This window comes from Aulonocara stuartgranti, assembly GCF_965226115.1.
Source record: "Aulonocara stuartgranti genome assembly, chromosome: 3".
Taxonomy (NCBI): Eukaryota; Metazoa; Chordata; class Actinopteri; order Cichliformes; family Cichlidae; genus Aulonocara; species Aulonocara stuartgranti.
The window spans coordinates 70,374,922-70,396,810 of NC_138941.1; the positions used below are offsets into that span (position 1 = coordinate 70,374,922).

The following is a 21,889-nucleotide window of genomic DNA, read 5'->3' on the forward strand; positions in this document are numbered from 1 at the left end:
TAAAAAAATCAAAGTGACTGATTATTTATTTGTTGTGTGTGTGTTGGAGAGCTGTATTAAAGACTAACACATAACATGTGTAGTTATTATTTTATTGTATTTGCATCAATTGTCAACATCAGGATATTAAAACCTATGAAAGTTGGTTACACACATGTTCCATATCTTAACTGTGTGTAGCAACAACAGATAACACACATGTGTGGGCCTCATCTGAGCTCTGACACATGTAGCTCAGTGACAGCACTGTCTCTCTCTGCCTCTCTGTCTACATGGCTGTGAACAAAAATATAAACACTGAGGCTTCAAAATGCAGCATCTACAACACTGTCACTCTGCCTCCACCATGATATTTTAATGTAAGAAAACTCCAGACAGCTCTGGAGAAAGTTTCAGAGTAAAAGCCCTGGAGTGTTTTACATGTTATTCTGTTGGATTAAATCTGACGGAGCTGATTCATAAACACTTCACTGCCAGGTATCAGGTGACCTGCAGAGACTGATCCTACAAACACTCAGAAACAGAGTAAACCAAACTGCACCACAGTGATCAGACGAAACCTTCCTGACATGAACACAGCTCCTCAGTAAAAACTGTGAACCAGCAGAGAGACTACACCCAGCACCATACACCACCTCTCTGACACAGTACACCCTCGGGCAGGTGGTGTCCCCATAAACAGTGTGAGAAGCTCTGATTATTTACTATGTTCAAACAAACTGAGTGTCCACAAACGTCTGAGCTCACAGTGAGAGCTGCTGGCACAGTTTGGAGGTGTTCTGCCCCCTGCTGGACACACAGAGCTACAACATGAGGATCAGAGGAGGCTGGTGCTGCTTCACCTTCAGACACAAGAAGGAGGTCAAAAAATGTAGAAACAGAGATTGTTTTTAAACCTGTAAAGGGGGAAATCCTGACGAACCAATCCACAGCCAGAAAAGAAGTCTAACTCTGTGCTGCTCCAATCAGGAATCAGCTCTGTTACTGTGTGAGTGTGTAAAGTCACAGAGTAGCTGGTTTCAAATGTATCTATAAAGTTTATTTACATTTTATTTAGGCTTCAAAAAACAGTCCAAGTTTATTTCTTTGGACTTTGTTCACTTAGCGCCACCTGGAGGACAGTCAGCTCCCTGCAGCAGCTCTGGAGGACTGTTAACTGATGAAGAGCTCGGACTGCACAGCCTGCTTCATCACCGACTTCTTTAAATAAACATGACCACGATCAGTCGCAGCACCTCAGACAAACACTTGTTACACAGCAGCCGCCTTCACACCGACTGAGCTCCATCACAGCTTCAGAGCTCAGCTTACTAAAGTCAAAGTTTATTTCCTCTCAGGTTTCTTACTTTCAGTAAAGTTTCACTGTTAGAGCCCTGACCAGCATCCTGCAGCATCTGGAGCAGCTGTGTGGTGCTGTCATGGCAATAAGGATCCAAATCTGTGGGATGTTTCCAGCAGGGGTTATAACCTGCAGCCAGCAAGGTGTGCCTAATAAAGTGGCCGTGTTTATGTCCCAGTGCAGCAGCATCAGAAAACGGTGGTTTACATCTCTGTTACAGGAAACCTGAAGAGTTAAAACACCAGAGAAGAAAATCTAAACGTTACACAAAGAACATGAAAGAAGTAAACTTCATAAAAACTTCACAAATGATGCTTTAAATGAAAAAGAAATCCCTGTAAATAATTCAACAGGTCACATGTTAGAACCACCTTAACTAAACTCTGTAGCCGCTCACTGTGGTTTGTCCCAGCAGCTCTTAGGAAACAAACTGCTAACTTCAGTGTCAGCACACACTGTTAGTAAACTATGCAACACTGAATTCAGGTTTCAGTTGTGTTAAGTTGTGAAGTTGTGATGAAAGTCTTCTTACTGACACAGGTAGGATGGTCAGGCGTCCTCTGTTCCTTCACCGTTCATGAACTGTCACTTATAAAATGCTGCCAAACATCAACTACACTCAATAACTAAACGTGTGCAGGTTAAAGTGATGGACGCCCAGATCTGCACTCCAAATACAAACAGACTAAAGGTGTTTCCTCCAGAAACAAAGACAATATTTACAAAGGTCTCACAGGTAAATTGTGAGCGATCACAGCAGCATCTCATCCTGACTAACAGCTTTTAGATGCAGGGAGAGCGTCGTGGTTCAGAGGTGGTTCAGCAGATGATGAAGGCCTTTCTGTTGCATTGTGTAGTGCTGTGGAGGCCATGATGGTCGACTGGGTCTGCTTCTACTGAACTCACAAACACTTCTGAGGTATTTACACCTGAAGCCTCATTGAATGTGAGTCAGAAACAAACGGCTCAGCTGTGATTAATGGATGTTTCCCTGCATTTCTATTTTCACACACTTTATTTCTTACAGCAGGAAAACTGAACAGAATGTATGTAAGAGGTCAGAGTGAGGATGACGTCACTTAATACAGGAAATACATGTTTGTCTGTTTTGATGATGAAGGACTTCTTCAGCTCTGTAAACAGCTACACTTGAGAGGACAGAGGTGATTTCATGGATCAATAACAATGTGTTTATCAGCTTTCATCATCGCAGTGCAGACATGACGTCAGATCTATCAGAGTGAAGGCCGTCTCTCTGATGACGTCACAGAGCAGAGTCCTTCTGTCCAATAAAGGATCTCAGATCAGCTGCTGCCATCTTGTGGCCACAGTTGGTTACTGTCTCTGAAAGTTGTCTCATGTTTCCTGTTGTCCTGCTAACAAAGGCTGGAGCTCATCATGCTGAGAGGGCAGCAGCATTTTGTGGCTCTTCACACATGTTCATTATATTCTGATGATCCTGGATGGAGACAAACTACAGATAAGTGTGTTCAGCCCAACTAGTTTATCTCATTACAGCAGTTTGATGTTTCCCTTTGAATCCCCCTGAAGATCCTGACAGTGAAGCACGTACATAATACTCCAGCCTTTCAACTCTGAGCTTATTTAGTTCTATTAATACACTGAAATCTCATTTGTGTCATGAAGAAAGTCTTTAATCAAACAGAATTCAAAGATCAGAAACATTTCATATATGGAGTTAAACATGAATCATTGTTTCAACAACATATTTATTGTTGTCATAAACAGACAAGAAGACAACAACAAACTGCTCCTCCCATTCAACACATGTCAGTCCATATCCCAGCAAACTAAATCATCTCCATTTACACATCAAATAGAAACATGAATCACTTGGAATCATTAGAAACTTGATAGAATTTCAAATCTAGTTTGGGGAGTCATTCAGTGAGAAACAGTGAAATGATTTTCCATGTGAAAAGGTGGACAGCAGAAACAGAAAGAAAGAGTGAAACTAAAAGAGAAACAAAGAGCTTTGGAACAACGAGGCAGCAGGAGGACAGCTGCAGTTTAACAGCTTCAACTCACTGACAGGAAACAACATTAGAAACATCATCATCCTCAACTCATCTGCTGCACTGACACTGACACCTTCAACGGACACACCTTCACTTCATCATCATCAGTGCCAATGTATGGAAAAATCCTGTGAGTGAAAGTGTGTGTGAAGGTGTGTATGTGTGTGTTAGTATCAGGATCAGAGAACGACAGCTTTCCTCTGTTCCAGTCCAGATTCACTCTGATCCTCTGGAACTTCTTCTGGACTGAGAGATCAGTGACAGCTGATGGTGAGCATGCTGAGTATTCACCTTCATCAAACGATATTCTCCATAATCCAGACAGTTTGTCTCCCTTCCTCTGCACAGACTCTGCTAACACACCCAGTTCCCACACTGTACTGTCTCCAACATCAACATCCCAGCTGTGAGTCCCTGAGTTAAAGCCCTCAGAGCCCAGGACAGAGTAGGAATAATCAAACCTCTCTGGATTATCAGGAAGCTGCTGCCTCTCTCCTTCTCTCACACTGGTCAGATCTTCAGACAGGATGAGTTCTGGGTTTGCAGTGTTTCGGTCCAGAATGAGAGGAGTGTAGGAGACCATGTCCTTCATGTTGTTCCAGATGTTGAAGGTCAGGTTGCCCAGGTGTTTGGCCTGGTCTATCAGAGCTCCTGAGGGCAGCTGTGGATCATCCAGCAGGGGGCAGCGCTGGACTCTTTCCACTGCAGCCTTGTAGTTGTGCAGGAATGAGATGTCTTCAGCTCTCAGCTCCTCCTCTGTGGCTCTGACTGTGTCTGAAAGAGCTGCTATCTCTCTGCTCAGAGCCTCCATCTTCTCCTTCATCATCCCACTCTTCTGCTCCTCTTCCTCCCTCAGTGCAGCCAGCCTGGCCTCCTCTTCCTCTGCTAGAAACTGCTGAAGCTTCTTAAACTGCTCCTTAATCTGCCTCTCTGTGTGTCGGGCCTGGACCTTAATGTGTTCTGCTGTTTGATCAAACTTCACTTGAACTCGTTTGCAAACCTTTAACTTCTTCTTTAAGGGCTCCAGAGTTTCCTGAAGTTCCTTCTTGTGTTGTTGTGCAGCTTCATCGATGGGTCTGAATCTGTGATTGGTGTGTTTTTCTGAGTCTCTGCAGATGTGACACACTGGCTGCTGATGGTCCAGACAGAAGAGTTTGAGTTTCTCAGAGTGCAGACTGCAGAGAGCCTCTGAAGCTCTCTGATCTCTCTCCTGTAAGAACGACTCACACAGGTTCTTTAAAGCCAGATTTAAAGGTGGATCATCCTTTGAAGATCTTCTCTTACAAACTGGACACTCGTGTGTTGGTCTCTCTCTCCACCATCTCTTCAGACAGTCTTTACAGAAGCTGTGGCTACATGACAGAAGAACAGGATCTCTGAAGACCTGCTGACAGACCGGACAGCAGAGAGCCTCCTCTGAGCTGGAAGCCATTGAGTCTGTGAGTGAAGCTGAAAACAGCAGACAGGAAGTACAGTCAGTCCTGGCTCCCCTCCCTCCTCTACCACCTTCACTGAAACTTGCTTTGAGTCGTGTTTTTGCTCAAACTCACATTCAGTGTGTGGAGCGTCAGCAGCTTGAAGCAGCAGTGTTGGAGTTTTCCACTTTTCTCTCCTGTAGCTGGACTCACTCAGAGGAAGCTGCTAGTTTGGTCTGAGCTCAGTCTGATCGTCTGTGCGTCTCTCTTTACTGAGGACGAAGAACTTCCTGTTTCCTGGTTTGTCACATTTGAGTGACGTGAGGGGAGGAGACAAATGTTGCTGTTTGACTTTTAACTAAGGTGTGTTTCAATCCTGCCTGCAGCTCAAAAGCTGTAAAACAGGTTTTGTGTCTTTTCACCTCCACAGGTCACAACATGAAACCTGTTGTGAAGTTTATAAAATAAAGTGTCACTCGGTGGTGCAGCTGTTTGTCAGCTTCTATTTTAGACTTTGTTCTGGTTCTTGTTCAGGTTCCCAGCAGTGGGAGTGTAATGCAGTCACACACACACAGGTGGTGTTAAGGTGGATTCACTTAGTTACAGACAGTGGTGTTATTTCCTGTAACTAAGGGTGTGTTTCACTCCAAAGTTCAGACATTAACCTGCCAGAAGTTGTAAAAGTTACTGATAAAGAGCTTTTCTCTCATTTCACATGTTGTCCACAATCTCCTCGTGATTACCTCTGGAAAGCCCCGTGGCACAGCTCTCCATCCAGTGCAGCTTTATGGTCATTGCTGTGGTTCCAGAATCTTCTCATGATGACCAGTAGGTCCCCAAACAGCATGACCTTTGACCTCAACCCCTGCCTGGGCTGTCAGCTATGGTCCCTACTTCTCGCTGGGTCTCTGAAGGTTTCTCAGGAGATTCCACCCTTGGGATCATTTCTTCCAGCAATGCTCTGCTGCACCTGCATCTCCTCACTAGAGGAAAAACTTCTATTTGGAAAACATGTCAACCATCATCAAACCAAAATTTCCTTTCAGTTCAGTGAACTTCACTTATCAAAAAATATAATTATTTATTATTTATTAATTATATTATTGGTTTATCACATTTTCACTTTCACTTATAGGCCATCAAAGTGTTTATTATCTTTACCCAAATAATTGGAGCAGAACTTGTTCCATATTCAGTTTTTCAGCAAAACGTGTTTGAGAAAAGATTCATTCTTATATCTGGAGGAATAAATATATTTCAATAAATATTAACGTTAGCCTGCGACTTTGTTCCAGTTTTGAATTTTGGCCCACTGTGTATTTGAGTTTGACACCCCTGATCCATAGCTGGCGATTTTTTGTTTTTATGGGCCGATGGATTTTTTTTTTTTTTAGGAAGGGTATATATAATGAAAGGTGTTGGATTGGCCAATTGGTTATGATCGACTCTGGGCTGGACCAATTACAGCCGAGGAGGCCGGATGCACCCTCCCCCTTGTTTAGCAATCACGTGATTTTCGCGCATTGCATGCCGGGAACTCGTGGCAAAACAATCCAAGTACCGCATCAAATGCAAGCATTTGCAGCACCGCAAAACGTTCATTCTCCGGTTCCAATACCTTCTTGTTTTTTCTTTGCCGCACAAAAAAGTCTCGACGAAAAGACAAAGAAAAGATACGAGGAAAAAAATCAAAGGAGTGAAAGGGTCAGACCCTTACGAGCACACAGAGGGACCAAAGACGTCAGCGTGCTGCCCAACTTTCACCACGCTCAGATTTATAATCATACGGTTCTTGGAGTGAGTGCATACACTCATGAAGTTTAGTAACTTCAGGTCACTGCAACAAGCCCAGGTACAGTTTACCGACGGATGGGTGCAGGACCTTGAAATGCACCGTGTAGAACGAAAGACCATCGTACGAACAAAGGTAAGTTTACCAGTCTCACAAATCGTCGTCATAAATACACATTCGTTAACCGTTTATTAATATTGTGGAGGTATGTAACAACGACAGGAGAGGTCTCAGTGTCTCACTCCAACCACTTTATTAACTGACAGAACTTCACATATAGTCAGCGCCAAAATCTCCACCCCCACACTTCCCTTCAACTTGTGTGTGAGTGGAGCCACCTGGTGGTCCGCCACAATATAACCTTTGAGCTCAACGGTAATTAATTAGTAGTGGAAATAATTTCTGGTTCATCACAGAAATGTAGCAGTGACAATAATATTGTATGCTGTAATCGTACTGGACAATTAGTGATACAAAACACCTGTTTTACCCTGTGAATAAAAGTATATGTTTCTGTCAATGTACCATGGTAATAACAGAAGCGAAACGCAATATTGTGTCAGGACAATTCACTATTTGTGCACAATAAACAAAGGAGCAATTTCTGTTCAGCGCCAGACTTGCTTGTAACGTATATCACCAATTATGTTAAGAAAAATGAGGCATTAACTACAACAAAACTCTGACCTTTGTGGGAATGCTTGGAGCAGACTAACCTGTGAGCTGGAGAGTTCTGGGACGTTATATTTGGTATATCCAGACCATCCGTCGGCTCTTACTTCGGAAACATGGCTTAAAAATTTTCACTTCAACGATGTAATCCGATAAAAAAACGATCTCTTTACCCGTCGGCTTCCCGTGGCTGTCATGCGACCGGCTATTGCAGTTAATAATACAACAGCTTCTTGCCATTTTTTGGGTTTCTTTTTATCGCTGTGTAACTGAGTTCAAAAGCCTGCGTGCGCTAGTACCTCTTGCCACAAGTTCCCAGAATCCTTTGCGGTTTTACCCCTGAATGACGTCACATTTTCAATCTTCATCCCGACTTTTTGTCCCAGTCCAGCCTTGCCCTGATCTAACCTCTCCTCTTCCTCACAGCTCTGATGTCTCTGAGGGAGATGTTGTGACTGTAATCTGTGAGGAGGACCAAAGCTTTTCTGATTGGACTGTGAGGAGAAACACAAGCAAACTGCAGAGGGCTGAGTGTGGAGATGGGCGGGGACAACAGCAACGTGATCAATCATGTTCAATCAGTACGCTGGTGCCTCACGACACTGGAGTTTACTGGTGTGAGTCCAGTAATGGTGCCATCAGTAACCTGGTTAATATCACAGTCACTGGTAAGCTGATCACTCTCACTTTACTTCTTATTGCATCCACAAATTGAGCTGAACATGCAGGTACATAGATTCTGTGCTGTTCTTCACTGATCACCTACCTGACTGACAGAGTAATGAAGGACTTCCCTCCCTCGGTGCTTCTTAATGTGTGAGGATATTCTCCATTACTGAGTTAAGACTTCCTTATTTAGATCTAAGCTCTGGATTATCTTGCACGTCTCGTGGCTCCCAAATGTCTCTTAAGTTATTATCCTCTGTAGCCTCATACTTTAGCTTTACTTGGCAAAAGTGAATGCTTTGTGTGCTGACAAACCCTTTTGCATGTAGTGTTTTTATGAAAAGCCTTATAATTGCCTAATTTTGTGTTTTTGTTCTGTTACAAAAGCAGGCATTCTTACTGTTGTTTAATATTTTACTCAAACCTTTAAGTTTAATTCAGCACAAAAAGCCCCACTGTAAACAAATCCACAGAACAGAACCAAACTCAGCAGCCAAACAGTTTGTCCTCAGTGCAGGTCGACATTCAGAAAAATCAGCTGCCTCAGCTTGGATGGGCTGATGTGGTTTCTCCTTAGTATCTGCCCAGTTTTTGAGAAGACCCTCCAAAGGAACAGATGTTGCCACAATGCACAGTCTCCCCTCCATCACCTTCAACAGGTAGGGAAAGACTGTGGCCTTGGCCTCCCACCAGCTCTGTGGGCCTTCTCCTTGTTGGATGAGGGGCTCCTCAAGATAACATTTCATCTCCATCATAACATCGGCTGTAGTATTTCTCTTTGCAGCATCTCCTGTAGCTCTTTCATCAAAGAGGCTCCACACAGCAGACGTCTGTGGCTCCTCCTTCACTTGGCCCTGTAATGGTGGAGCTGGGTGGGAGTGCACTTTGCTGCTGCAGTTATTCTCTGAAGTGCCTCATCAACAGCTCTGTTGTCACTGAATGCAAGCTTTTTAAATCTACCATCCAGTGATGCAGCTTCTGAGTGGACGGTGTTGAACTCCACACACAGAAACTTTTCACACTCACTGCTAATTTTGTTTTACAGTGAAGCCACTCTGCTCTGCTATTCCCAATATCTTTCACCTGCAGCAGATGCTGCTTCGTTTGCAGCTGTCAGTCATATTTCTGTGTTTTTGTGTCGCACTCTCCTCCACACTGCTGTCTGTCATCTCACAGGTATGATGTGCGGAGCGATGCTGAACTTCCAATCCCAGCGTTTCATGTTGCAGGATCAATTCCCATATGAAAATATCAATATCTAATTTGATTACATTTGTTTTTCATCATAAATATGACAGACAAAAGTAAATTCAGCAATTAGCGGGATGGTCTGCAATACCCTGTTAACAGGAACTACACTCACCACCTCTCATTCATGTGCGTGTTACGGCTCTGCAAGAGTGTGAGCCAATGAGAAACCAGAGGCACAAAACTTTAGACCACAAAACACACAATCTGATGTTGGTTTGTAAAGATGTTGCTGATGAGACTTTGTAGAAAGCAGCTGGTCTGAGTGATGTGATCAGAGTGCAGCAGATAATGTCTGACAGCAGTTTGAAGAGCAAATGGATTCTGTTCTGTTCTTCATCATCACCTACCTGACACCTCACAGCTGTTTCTCACCTGCAGGTCACACAGGAGGATCTGTTGGACTGAAGGTCAGCCTGTCAGTTCCTGCTGTGCTTCTTGTTGCTGCTGTTTTCTTGATGTAGAGAAAACAAAAACAACAAAGAATCAGGATCCAGCCTCATGTTGAGCTGCAGCAAAATAAAATGTCTGAATCTTTTTAAATCAGCACTCTTAGTCTCCCGCTGGTGGTTTCAGCGTTGTCAGTGAACCTGGGGAACATGAGATGATGCTGGTAACAGAAATCAAAGGTAGTGAACAGCAGACAGGGATCAGCTGCAGGTTTAATACACGTCCTGAATTTGGTTTAGTTTGAAGTTTCTGTAAAATAAAACCTAACGTTGTGATTTGTCTCTTTAAAAAAGTTGAATTGAATTTCTCTCTGAGCTCCTGCTTCTGTTGTCTGTCAGTGATTTTATCAGTTGGACATCAAGTAAAACTTTGGATAAAATGAAAACTGTTCACACAGTGTCTGTAAATCCACGGGTGAAAATAATACATGTAACATTCACACAAGTCCACGAGTGATTGAATGAAATGTGATCATGGAAAAATAAATTCAAAACTATTCAAGACTTTTACCATTAACTGTCATTCTATTATGAAGTAACAGGAAGGTAATAACACTATAATATAATAATAATAATAAAGAAAATTAAAAAATATGGTATAACAGAGCTCACTGCCTCACACTGTCGATAGCAGCATTTCTTTTTAACCTTATTTCATTTAAGGCTCAGACGATCATCTGTTTTCACTTAAAGTAGTCTAGCTCTGATATCACTTTAGCCTCTGGATGGAGGATTTGCTATGTTAACTTATAGATAATAAACTCAACGTATTACAGACCAAAACCAAACACGTCCGTAGTATAAGACTGGATTTAACTCCCTTCACACCTGTCTCGACACAACAGTCAGGTCAGTCCCTTCCCTTTTAAGAAATCCACCTTAAATGTATTTTAAATGTAAGTGATGCAAAATGAATTTAATATTTTATCTTTAGTTTGTCAGGTAGCATCAGGTCAGATGGATGATGTTGGGTGAGATGGAGCAGACAGAGATGTCATCACAGCTGAGAGGAAGCAAAAGCCTCAACATCCAGGCTTAAAAGTGATGTAGGGAGCTAAAGCTAAAGCTCTGCTTTCTTTGTGTGCCTGTGCTAACAGCAACTAATGAGAAATGTGATGACAATTGTCCAGCTTTGTCCTTTTATATTCTACCAAATGTGAAGTGAACCTGTGGTTATACAGTAACGATAAGAGCATCTTTATTAGTCCCACATGTGGGAAATTTGTTTTGTTACAGCAGGAAGTGGACAGTGCAGTTACATAGTAAACATGAGAGAACACTGGAATAGAATAAGAAACTGTACACAACTGTACCCAATAGAATAGAATAGAATGATAGGATAAAAATAGAATACACATGCTATATACAACTGAGTACAAATACAACGTTGTCAGAAAAAGAGTGTTACACTTAGTCCTATTGCACATGTGTGTGTTTGATCAGCTGCAAAGTCTTTGTGGTGGAGTCTGACAGCAGAGGGGAGGAAATCTCTCCGTCCCACATCGTGGGTGCCGCAGCCACTGAAGGAGCTGCTCTGAAGCGCTATAAAGGTTTGTGATGATCAATACAGGTTTACAGCTCAGATCATACTGAGTTCATTATGACTGATATAAATATGTGATAGAAGAATAATAAATCGAGTAAATTGTGATTGACAAACAGTTTTAAAGAGAAAGTTTGTTAGCTTAAATTGTGTGAAAGGTCAGAGATGGAGAGAACACCAGGCTGGGGCTGAATATCAGTGTATTACATGCAAATCTGATTGGATGACAGGACAGAGCATAAACTGAAGCTGGCATGGATGTTCTGGGTCTCCTGCCTCTGTGAGATCAGCAGGTCAAAGATTCAATAGCAAAACTTGGTTGTTCCAGCAGCGACGCCGAGGGCAGTGAGCTCTAAAAGCCTCCCAGATGAAAACGTGCCCGATCGAGAGGTGATCTGCTGCTGATGGGTGACGAACCTACTCAGGTCTCCAGCTCTTATCAGAGGAGGCAGTGAAGACACCTGAGCTTCAAGGCAGTCGGGCTGGGCGAGTCTGTGATTACATACTTTTATCTAAGTACAATCTGAGTATTTTACCTGTAAGTAATCTTACAGTATTATGTTATATTGTGAGTCCTTTTCACAGATCTTCCTAGGTTGAAAATTAAACAGTACTAAATGTAACAAGTAGACAGCAGCACTAAAGTCATCAGTTTAATGGACACAGAGGAAGCTTTTCAAAGGCTTAAGAAGAATAACATGATGCTAGAACATCACATTTTATAATATGACAGTAAAAATAACTCACAGAGATCATCTTCTATGTTTTCCTCCATAAGGGCGGCGAGCCTGGGTCCAGCTATTTGAGTGGTGCCTTGTTTTGGTGAAGCTTTTAAATTGCTTGGCCTTTGAGGCCTGCATGGAGCTCAGGCTGACACTAAGCACAGAAAAGGCCCACAGTGGGTGCACACACAGGATACAGATCTGTCAGGTCATGATCAACAACCACTGACCAAAGCCCACTGATCTCTGACCTCCCAGCCCATTCTTCCTTCAGTGGGCTGCTTTCAGTCATTATGCAAATGTTCTGTTTATAAGATTGAGGAAACCTGCAGTCAGCTGAGACTGAAGAAGTCACCTGGATGAGTGACGAAACGTTTCTCCCACAAAACGCTGCGTCCAGATGAACAGAATCAACTTTTGGAGATTTACTTACCTGGATGATTGAGCATGCATCAAGACGTTTGGCAGCTGTAGCAGTCGTGGAAAATTCCCTCTGTGGCAGAAAATCTCACAGATGCAGTCTTGATACCAATAGATGGATAAAAACTGGAGGAAATCCTCAGAGGCCGTGAAAACTCCTAAATGGAAGTAGCTTCTTCTGCTGGGTCTATTCTGTTGGTCTGAGACTGGCTTCCCTTCATTGGCTTCCTGTTAAATCCAGAATTGAATCCAAAATCCTGCTCCTCACATACAAGGTCTTAAATAATCAGGCCCCATCTTATCTTAATGACCTTGTAGTACCATATCACCCTATTAGAGCACTTCGCTCTCGCTCTGCAGGCCTACTTGTTGTTCCTAGAGTATTTAAAAGTAGAATGGGAGGCAGAGCCTTCAGTTTTCAGGCCCCTCTTCTGTGGAAACAGCTTCCAGTTTGGATTCAGGAGACAGACACTATCTCTACTTTCAAGATTAAGCTTCAAACTTTCCTTTTTGCTAAAGCATATAGTTAGGGCTGGACCAGGTGACCCTGAATCCTCCCTTAGTTATCCTGCAGTAGACGTAGGCTGCCGGGGGATTCCCATGAAGCATTGAGTTTTTCCTTTCCTTACCTTTATGGTTATGTAAGTTCCAGCTGGAAGGTGATCATCGGTTGGAGATTGAATGGGGACGACTACAAGACTGGTTGTCCCTACCTATGCCCCATTTCCAATCAGGCTGTGCTAAATTAGTTTTTTGTAGAAATTATTATTATTGTAATTAATTATACATTTTTGTAGCTGTAGGAGTGGGAAGCCTTTTACGTCATTTTTGTTTCCTTTCTACAAGGCTTTGTTTGTTGTGTTAGATGTGTCCCTCTGATGTTCCTCTAAAGACAAATAAAACATTTTGTTTTGGTGAAACTGTAAAACTTGCTGTGGCATTGGTGCTTGAATGGGGAAGTCATTTTTTGTGTTGCATACATCTCTGGGCAGATATTTGGGCAGTAATTTTGAACACCATGTAAAAATGTCAGTGGACATAATGCAAAACCCAATGCTTCAAATCACAGCATCTAAAACCAAAATTGTGCCAAAGATGCCTCATTTCTGTTTAATAGGATAAAACAATGCTAGCTATGTTATAGACACAGTAACCCAAGGAAAGCAGTAAGTACACTGACTGACATTGTTACTATGACAACAACAAGCTGACATTTGGACAAAAAAAACCTTGGAGTAATTATTGAGAAAAACATTAAATTTAAATAAAGTTTTAAAAAACACATGACCAAAAATGTAACTAAAACACATCCTCTGGATGTTTCCAGAATATTTTAAATAAATAAATAATTTAAGGAACAACAACAAAAGAAGATCTATAATCAGCATTTATCTCTTCTGTTTTATTTGATGGTGGGGAAATCATAATCATAAAGAGGCTTCTGATTAGAATTTATTTGTTATAAATGTGATTTATATAAACTTTCATTTAGTACGGTGTGTTGATTATATGTAATATATTTTACTTATTATTTATTTATATTCAGTTTTTATTCCTGAGAATTTTTTTCTTTTTTTTATAAAAACTAAAATCAGGACAGAATAATTATTTTGTCTTATTTTATGAATCATTTCGATGTAAGCAGCTATCTTTTGAATATGTGGCTTTACAGCTGAAGGCCCCATCCAAAGTTGTGTTTCTTAATGTTTACAGGCCTCCCAAATACTGCACAGACTTTTTTAATGACCTCAGTGAACTGCTGTCTGTGATCTGTGTTGATTTCGACTGTGTAATTATTGTTGGGGATTTTAACATCCATGTGGACAACCCTCAGGACAAAGGGACTAAAGACCTGAGTAACACTCTGGGCAACTTTGGGCTGACTCAGCATGTAACAGAGGCCACACATAATAGAGGACACACTCTTGACCTACTGATCTCCAAGGGCCTGAGCATTTCAAAGGTTACTGTGTCTGATGTGGGCATGTCTGATCATTACTGTGTTTTCTTTGAAAGTAAAATCTCAGCCCACATAAATATATCAACAGCCGTGATCACAAAACGGTGTATAACTGAACACAGTAGTGAGATCTTTAACCAGGTCTTCCCATTAACACCTGACCTGTCCAAAGGTTCAGTCAATGAGCTCGTCAATAGCTTCAATGCTAACATGTTAAATGTAATGGACACTATTGCTCCCATTAAGGTGAAGGTTATCTCTGGAAGGAAAAAGTCTCCATGGAGAAACTCCACACTGGTGAAAAATGAAAAAAGAGAGTGTAGGAAAGCTGAGCTTGAACTTCATTTAACCATGGCCTGCAATGACTTTGCCAAATTCTTCACAGAAAAAATCCAAAAGATTAGACAAGCAATTGGTACATCAACAGCAGATCCAGGATATGTACTGTGTCCACCAAAAAACTGTTTAAACACCATGAAACAGTTTCACCCGATTAACAGCAAAGACCTGGAGGACATCTTAGGTAAACTGAACTCCTCCTCCTGCTGTTTAGATGTACTGCCAACAAGTTTTTTCAAAAAGGTCTCAAAGACTTTGGAGTCAGACGTGTTACAGATCGTCAACTTTTCCTTAATGTCAGGTGTGTTTCCGGAACCACTAAAAACTGCTGTAATAAAACCTATACTGAAAAAGGACAATCTTGACAAGACACAAATGAAAAACTACAGGCCGATCTCAAATCTCCCATTTGTAAGTGAGATCATTGAAAAAGCAGTTTCTCAACAGCTCAATTACTTCTTAAAACAGAATAACTGCTACGATGCCTTCCAGTCAGGTTTTAGACAGAACCACAGCACTGAAACCGCTCTGACCAAAGTGTTTAATGACATATGTCTGAATACAGACAGTGGAACAATGTCAGTCTTAGTTTTACTGGATCTCAGTGCAGCATTTGATACAGTTGACCACAACATATTACTCAAACGACTGGAGAACTGGCCAGGTCTTTCAGGAACTGTACTAAACTGGTTCAAAACATACTTAGAAAACAGAAAATACTTTGTATCAATAGGTAACTTCACATCTGAGCAGACAAGTATCACATGTGGAGTTCCCCAAGGTTCCATCTTGGGACCCCTTCTGTTTAACATCTACATGCTCCCACTGGCACAGATTATAAACAACAACAAAATAAACTACCACAGCTATGCAGATGACACACAAATATATATCACAATGTCACCAGGAGACCGAGGCCCTGTACAGGCTCTTGGTAAATGCATTGAGGAAATCAATGACTGGTTGTGCCACAATTTTCTCCAGCTAAACAAAAACAAAACTGAAGTAATAGTCTTTGGTGCCAAAGAAAAACGATTACAGCTCACCAGAGAACTTCAATCTATACACCTAAAAACCACAAACCAGGCGAGAAATTTGGGTGTAGTGATGGATGCAGACCTAAACTTAGAAAAACACATTAAGACAATAACAAAGTCAGCTTACTATCACCTCAAGAATATTTCAAGGATAAAAGATCTGATGTCTCAACAGGACCTGGAAAAACTAGTCCATGCATTCATCTTTAGTAGGCTTGATTACTGTAACAGCATCTTTACAGGTCTACCTAAAAAAATCAGTCAGACAACTACAGCTCATTCAGAACTCTGCTGCTCGAGTCCTCACTAAGACCAAAAAAGTGGACCACATCAGTCCAGCTCTGAGGTCTTTACACTGGCTGCCTGTCCGTCAGAGGATAGACTTTAAAGTTCTGATGCTGGTCTATAAAGCTCTGAATGGTTTAGGACCAAAATACATCAGTGACCTCCTGACCCAGTATGAACCTTCCAGATCCCTCAGGTCATCTGGATCCGGTCTTTTATCAGTTCCCAGAGTCAGAACCAGACACGGAGAAGCTGCATTCAGCTTTTATGCTCCTTATATCTGGAACAAACTCCCAGAAAGCCTCAGATCAGCTGAAACACTCAGTTTATTTAAATCCAGGTTGAAGACTCACCTGTTCTCAGCTGCATTTGAATAAAGCACCAAATCCACACTTTTAAGCTTAAAGTTCAAAACTAACATTTTAACTACTGATTTTATCTATTGTTCTGATTTTATCTACAGTTTTTTTAAATCATGCTTTTTATTGTTTTTGTTTTTTAATGTCTCTGTAAAGCACTTTGAATCACCTTGTTGTTGAATTGTGCTATATAAATGAACTTATATAAATAAACTTGCCTCGCCGCTTTCAGCCACATTTACAAAAACGCTCCTCCTGTTCTGATTTTTCTGATAATAATCTGAAAGTGCTGAACTCCTCTGAGCTGTTACAGGAACAGATGTTGGCAGATGTGTCAGTGACAGAGTTACAGTTAGAGAGGTCAGTGAGCAGGATTTCTATCAGGATTCGTGTCAGATTTATTATAATGATGTCTGTTGGTTCACACTCACGGCTGCTTTGGACTGATTCCAGCTCAAAGAGCATCAACATGTTTTCATGTTTCCATCATGATGAGGAGCAGAAACTCTGAGGATTCTCCTGAACTCCTGACTACAGTAAGTCATCCACAGCTTCTGCTTTATATTCTACATATTATTCAGTAAATAATAGATAATTACTGATAATTAGACACTTTCAGAGGGACAAAAGTAAAAAAAAAAAAATCTGTAGTTAAGAAGTACAGATACTCAAGCTGTACAAATACTCCGGTAATAGCTGAAGTACTCATTAAACTTCTTTACTGAAGTAAAAATGAAAACTATAGGCTCTGAAAAGTACTCAGGTCCTACCGTAGTACTCAGTAAAAGGTAGTCTGGGGTTAAAGTGGATGTGGCAGGTAGAGGAACTCTACGACTGAGTGCAGCAGGGATAAAGAAATAAGTCGGAATCATTTGTTTTGTGAGCTCCAGCTGTTTCCAGGCTGTGATCAGCTGATCTACAAGCAGACGTGAGCCATCAGCGCTCGTGTAACACAGTACAGTACAGAGCTGTCAGAATGAATCACCCAAGTTAGTCTCACACTCTTTATCCAGGTTGTTGGCAATTATTAATTAATCGCCCTTCAGTGTCACACCAACACAGTGTCAACACAGCAAAGTGAATGTGCCACACACTCCATGTGTCATCTACTCATCACCATCTGAAACTATAACCTTCATGGGACGCAGCTGTGAGGGAGAATAACAAAGAGTAAGAGAAGACAAAGACAACATGTACACACAGTATAACATGTGGGAGCACAGCTGGGCCAATCACAGAGGACGAGACAGACGAAGTAAAACTAGACACAGGAAGTAGGACTCACTGGTTCTCCATAAAGAACAGAGATTTGCTCTCTGTGGCTCCAACACAACTGACTTTTGACTTTTTATTCATTAGGACAAGTTCATTTCAATTCACTGCCAGACAGAGTGGAGCTTGTCTCTACACGTCTACCTGTTGCATTGGAAACGGGTTCATTTCCTATAACTGTGACACCTTGTTTTACCTGTTAAACAGGACAGCAGAGTGAAACAAGAGTCAGTTGGTTCAGCTGTTTGGCACAGAGGTCAGTTCAGCCACAGATTTACATTTTTAGCATTTTTTTTCTTTTTTAATCGCTCACTTTAAAAAAAAAAGCTCACCTAAAGTAGTTTCTTTTGAACCTACAGAGAAAGCAGATCGATTAAACCAGCCTCACAGTTTTTATCTTCATGTGGATTTTTTTTCCATCCTGATGATCAGAAGAGTGTTTGAGGATTTAACAGATCTGTTAAGAACAACAGTAAGTGTTTGTTGCCTTTTTCTAAAATCATTTTCAGTTCTTTAGGTAAAACGTTTCAGTTTTCTTGGTTAACGTTTGGTTAACATCAACCCACAAAAATATTTGAACAGAAACTCCAAAAGCGAGTGAAACTAAATTTAAAATATAATTTCATTTTCAGTGGATGTTAACCATGAAAAGCCTGAAAGATCATTGGTAGAGAATTCAAATTATATTGGTCGAACATATCAGACTTTCAAAGCATCTTCAAAGTGTTGAGTTTAAACGAGCAGCTGAACAACAGATCAGCTCTAACCCTCAGGGACATTCAGATTTATTTAAACCTTAAATCTGATCTGATGTGTTCAGGTTTAAACTCAGGTTCAGTTATTGAGTGAAAACACCAACAGACTCAGACATTTAGAACAAACTAAGAGTCAGATCAGCAGAAACAGAGAACACGGACATGTCTGCTGTAACTGCGTCACTCTGCTCCACGCTGATGTTTGTCCTGTTCGTCTCTGCAGGTGAGATTTAACTCTGAGATAAAACAGGAAGTTTTGGCTGCACAGTAAAAATATTTCCCTGAGACTTATTTTCATATTATTTCAGTTTTTCTGTTTGTGGCGATGAAACGAGAATCAAACTGCCGTCAGAAACAAAACGTTCTTCTGCTTCAGCGACTGAAACACAAACTGTTCCTACATGACGACACATGAGAGGTTCTGATTTTGTTCTGTGGAGATCGTTCAACAACTGAACACTAAAACTTTTCCACTTCGCCTCGTTTGTTGTGACGCACTCATTTCTGCGCATCCTCAGTCCAACCTACCAAACGTCACTCTAACGCCACGTCCTCACGAGACACGGAAGAGTTTGAGCCGCAGCTTCAGCTTTATTTAAACCTTAAATGTAATCTGATGTGTTCAGGTTTAAACTCAGGTTCAGTTATTGAGTGAAAACACCAACAGACTCAGACATTTAGAACAAACTAAGAGTCAGATCGGCAGAAACAGAGAACACGGACATGTCTGCTGTAACTGCGTCACTCTGCTCCACGCTGATGTTTGTCCTGTTCGTCTCTGCAGGTGAGATTTAACTGATAGAAACTAAACTGAGCTTATTTCTGAGATAAAGAGTCTCAGTCTGGTTTACATGCTGATTATATTTCTCTAAGAAGTAGTTTATTACTCATTCAGTGTTGCGATCGACACAAAGCTGGGTGGAGTCTGTGTGTTGGTGCAGTTTGCAGCACAGACACAAAGAAGTGTAATGTGTGTGTCAGTGTGATGTGTTGTAGTGTCAGGAGTCAGGATGCAGCTACAAAGCTTCTTGTTCAGTGTATACAAACAGCTGTAGCTCCATAAAGGCAGCATGCAGAGACTCAGTGTCTGATAATGAGAGGCTGCTTTCTCTCACACATGTTGTTCACTTATTATCAGCACATGTTGTTGTTTGTGGAACAGAGTTATTGTAGTTTTTTCTCATTAGTTTGAGTTTTTATTCCATTTGGACTTTTTGTGTTTAGTTCAGTTTAGTTTCCAGATGATTTTCTTCTTTTTCAGGTTTGATTATTTATTGCTTGAAGAGTTTTAATAGTTTTATTCTTTTTTCATTCTTGCTGTTTGGAGGTTTGTGTCAGAGGCCAGATTCAGGAGCATCAGTACAGCTGTTACAATAAAAAGCAGTGACTCAGTCTGACAGACATCCAGAGTCTCAATGAACTCGTCCATCAACAACATTTTATCAAACTAACAGATTCTAAAACCAAAGATTTGTTTTTCAGATGATGTTTTTCATCCGTCTCAGTCTTTGCTCATGAACTTTGTCTCCAAACGTCTCAGCCTGAGCTTCCCTCTGATGAACTCGTTCATAATCTCGTCCATTCTGCTCTCAATGAAAATCTGAACATGTTCAGCTCGGCCTCCTGTCTTTGTGTCAGAGTCTCCAAAGCAAACATGACAGCAGCTCACTGCCATCTTCAAACCTTCCCTTTCACTCTTGCTGCTGTCCTTCTGTCACAAATCAGCCCTGATGAAGATGCTCGGGATCAGGTGAGGAGGAGGAGAAGACTCGCTGTGGTGACGCCTGAAGGGACACAAGAAGAAACACAATCAAAGATCATCATCTAATAACAGAAGACTGTCTTTTATTGTGTGTTTCTGATTGGCTGCTGTAGAAGTGAACAATTGTACTTTGACCTTTAACCTCTCTGCTCTGTGCTGTTTCCTCTTTCAGACCAGAAAACCATCACAGCTGAGTCTGGACAGGACGTCACTCTGACATGTCGAGCTGCAAACAACAACATCATTATTTTAGAGTGGAGCAGAGCTGACCTGGGAGATAAATATGTGTTTGTGTTCCGGGACGGTCACTTTGTTCCAGCCAACCAGCATCCATCTTTTAAGAACCGGGTGGATCTGCAGGACAGACAGATGAAGGATGGAGACGTGTCTTTGATTCTGAAGGATGTGAACACTGCTGATAGTGGAACATATGAGTGTCGTGTCTTCATGGAAGAAACACGCTCATGGAAGTTCATCAGCAGCATCCACCTTCATGTTGTTCCTCCAGGTGAGTGAGTAGAGTTGAGTGTGTGATCAGAGGTGAAGCTGCTTCCTGGTTGTTGATGTTTGTTTCTAAAGATGTTGCTGATGAGACTTTGTAGAAAGCAGCTGGTCTGAGTGATGTGATCAGAGTGCAGTAGATAATGTCTGACAGCAGTTTGAAGAGGAAATGGATTCTGTTCTGTTCTTCACTCATCACCTACCTGACACCTCACACCTGTTTCTCACCTGCAGGTCTGACAGGAGGACAAGAGAAGGATGAAGACAAAGAGAAGGAGGATGGATCTGTTGGACTGATTGTTGGTCTGTCAGTTTCTGCTCTGCTTCTTGTTGCTGTTGTTGGTTTTTTGATCTACAGAAAACATAAACAACAGCAGAGAGTGGAAACAAACCAGCCTCCTGTTTAAGTGCAGCAGGTTTAAAATGTCTCAGAGGTTTTTCCAGCTTTGAGTCTGCTGCTGCTGTTCAGAGTTCTGGGTGTTGTCAGTGTTTAAAATCCTGCAGAAACAGATGAACTGAGCACAGACAGCAGGCCCACAGCACTGTAGGTTTATTTCAGTTTTATCTTTAATGGCTGCTTCTGTTTTTGCTGACAGCTCATCTCAGTGGACGAGTTTCATCTTTAAAAACAGTCTTTACATTTCATAGTAACTGGAACATCCAGAGGGCTGTGACTACAAATCAACTTCAACACAGTCAGGCTTTCTTTGTGTTAGCTGGCTCAACTAAACCTGAAACTGCAGTCAGAGACAGCAGGTATCACCGTGGTGATTATCACCTTTCTCTGCTTCAGGCTCTGAGCACGCTCAGATGAAAAGGAGCGTTTCATGTATCATGTGACTTTTCTTCTACACAAAATGGTCCCTGTGAGCGCCACCCAGTCCAATCAGAGACGTTACTCACTGATAACTTCACTAATGTCTCCACTACATGAATACAGGTACATTGTAACAGTGTGATGTGCAGTTTAGCTTCACTCAGTGGCTTCAGCAAGTTACAGTTTAACAAGCTGCACATATGAAACATTTCCTCCAGCAGAGAATCGACATCACAGTGAAAACGTGGCTCTAACAGCTGATTTAAAAACAAAACTCTGAACATGAAATGCTCCTGACCAGGTGATCTTTCACCATCAGTTACCATGGTGATTTAGCCTCTTTCTGACACAGAAAGCTCTGACTTTGAGTGTGACACAGCTCACTGAGACATTTTGTTGTGCACGCCTACTTTTAACTCTTCAAACAAATGAAATCAACACTTGAACATTTTTCACTTTGATGGTTTTGTTTCCACTGACTGTAGTTACATCATTTT

At 41.5% G+C, this 21,889-nt stretch overlaps 3 protein-coding genes across 2 annotated transcripts in view; 1 reads left to right on the top strand and 2 right to left on the bottom strand.

Moving 5' to 3' along the window:
- LOC309693309 (hemicentin-2-like) overlaps positions 1 to 21,889 on the top strand; it is a 1,543,010-nt gene that overhangs the window by 980,443 nt on the left and 540,678 nt on the right.
- LOC309703187 (T-cell surface glycoprotein CD4-like) overlaps positions 1 to 21,889 on the bottom strand; it is a gene marked incomplete at its 3' end in the record, with an annotated part of 159,227 nt that overhangs the window by 38,770 nt on the left and 98,568 nt on the right. The gene's annotated exons all lie outside the window — the stretch shown is intronic.
- Positions 3,240 to 21,889, bottom strand: part of LOC309693963 (nuclear factor 7, brain-like) — a 78,547-nt gene continuing 59,897 nt past the window's right edge. The window contains exon 2 of the mRNA XM_082513652.1: positions 3,240 to 3,669. Within this exon, the coding sequence (XP_082369778.1) occupies positions 3,422 to 3,669 (248 nt within the window). The 3' untranslated portion in view covers positions 3,240 to 3,421. The remainder of the gene's footprint in view (positions 3,670 to 21,889) is intronic.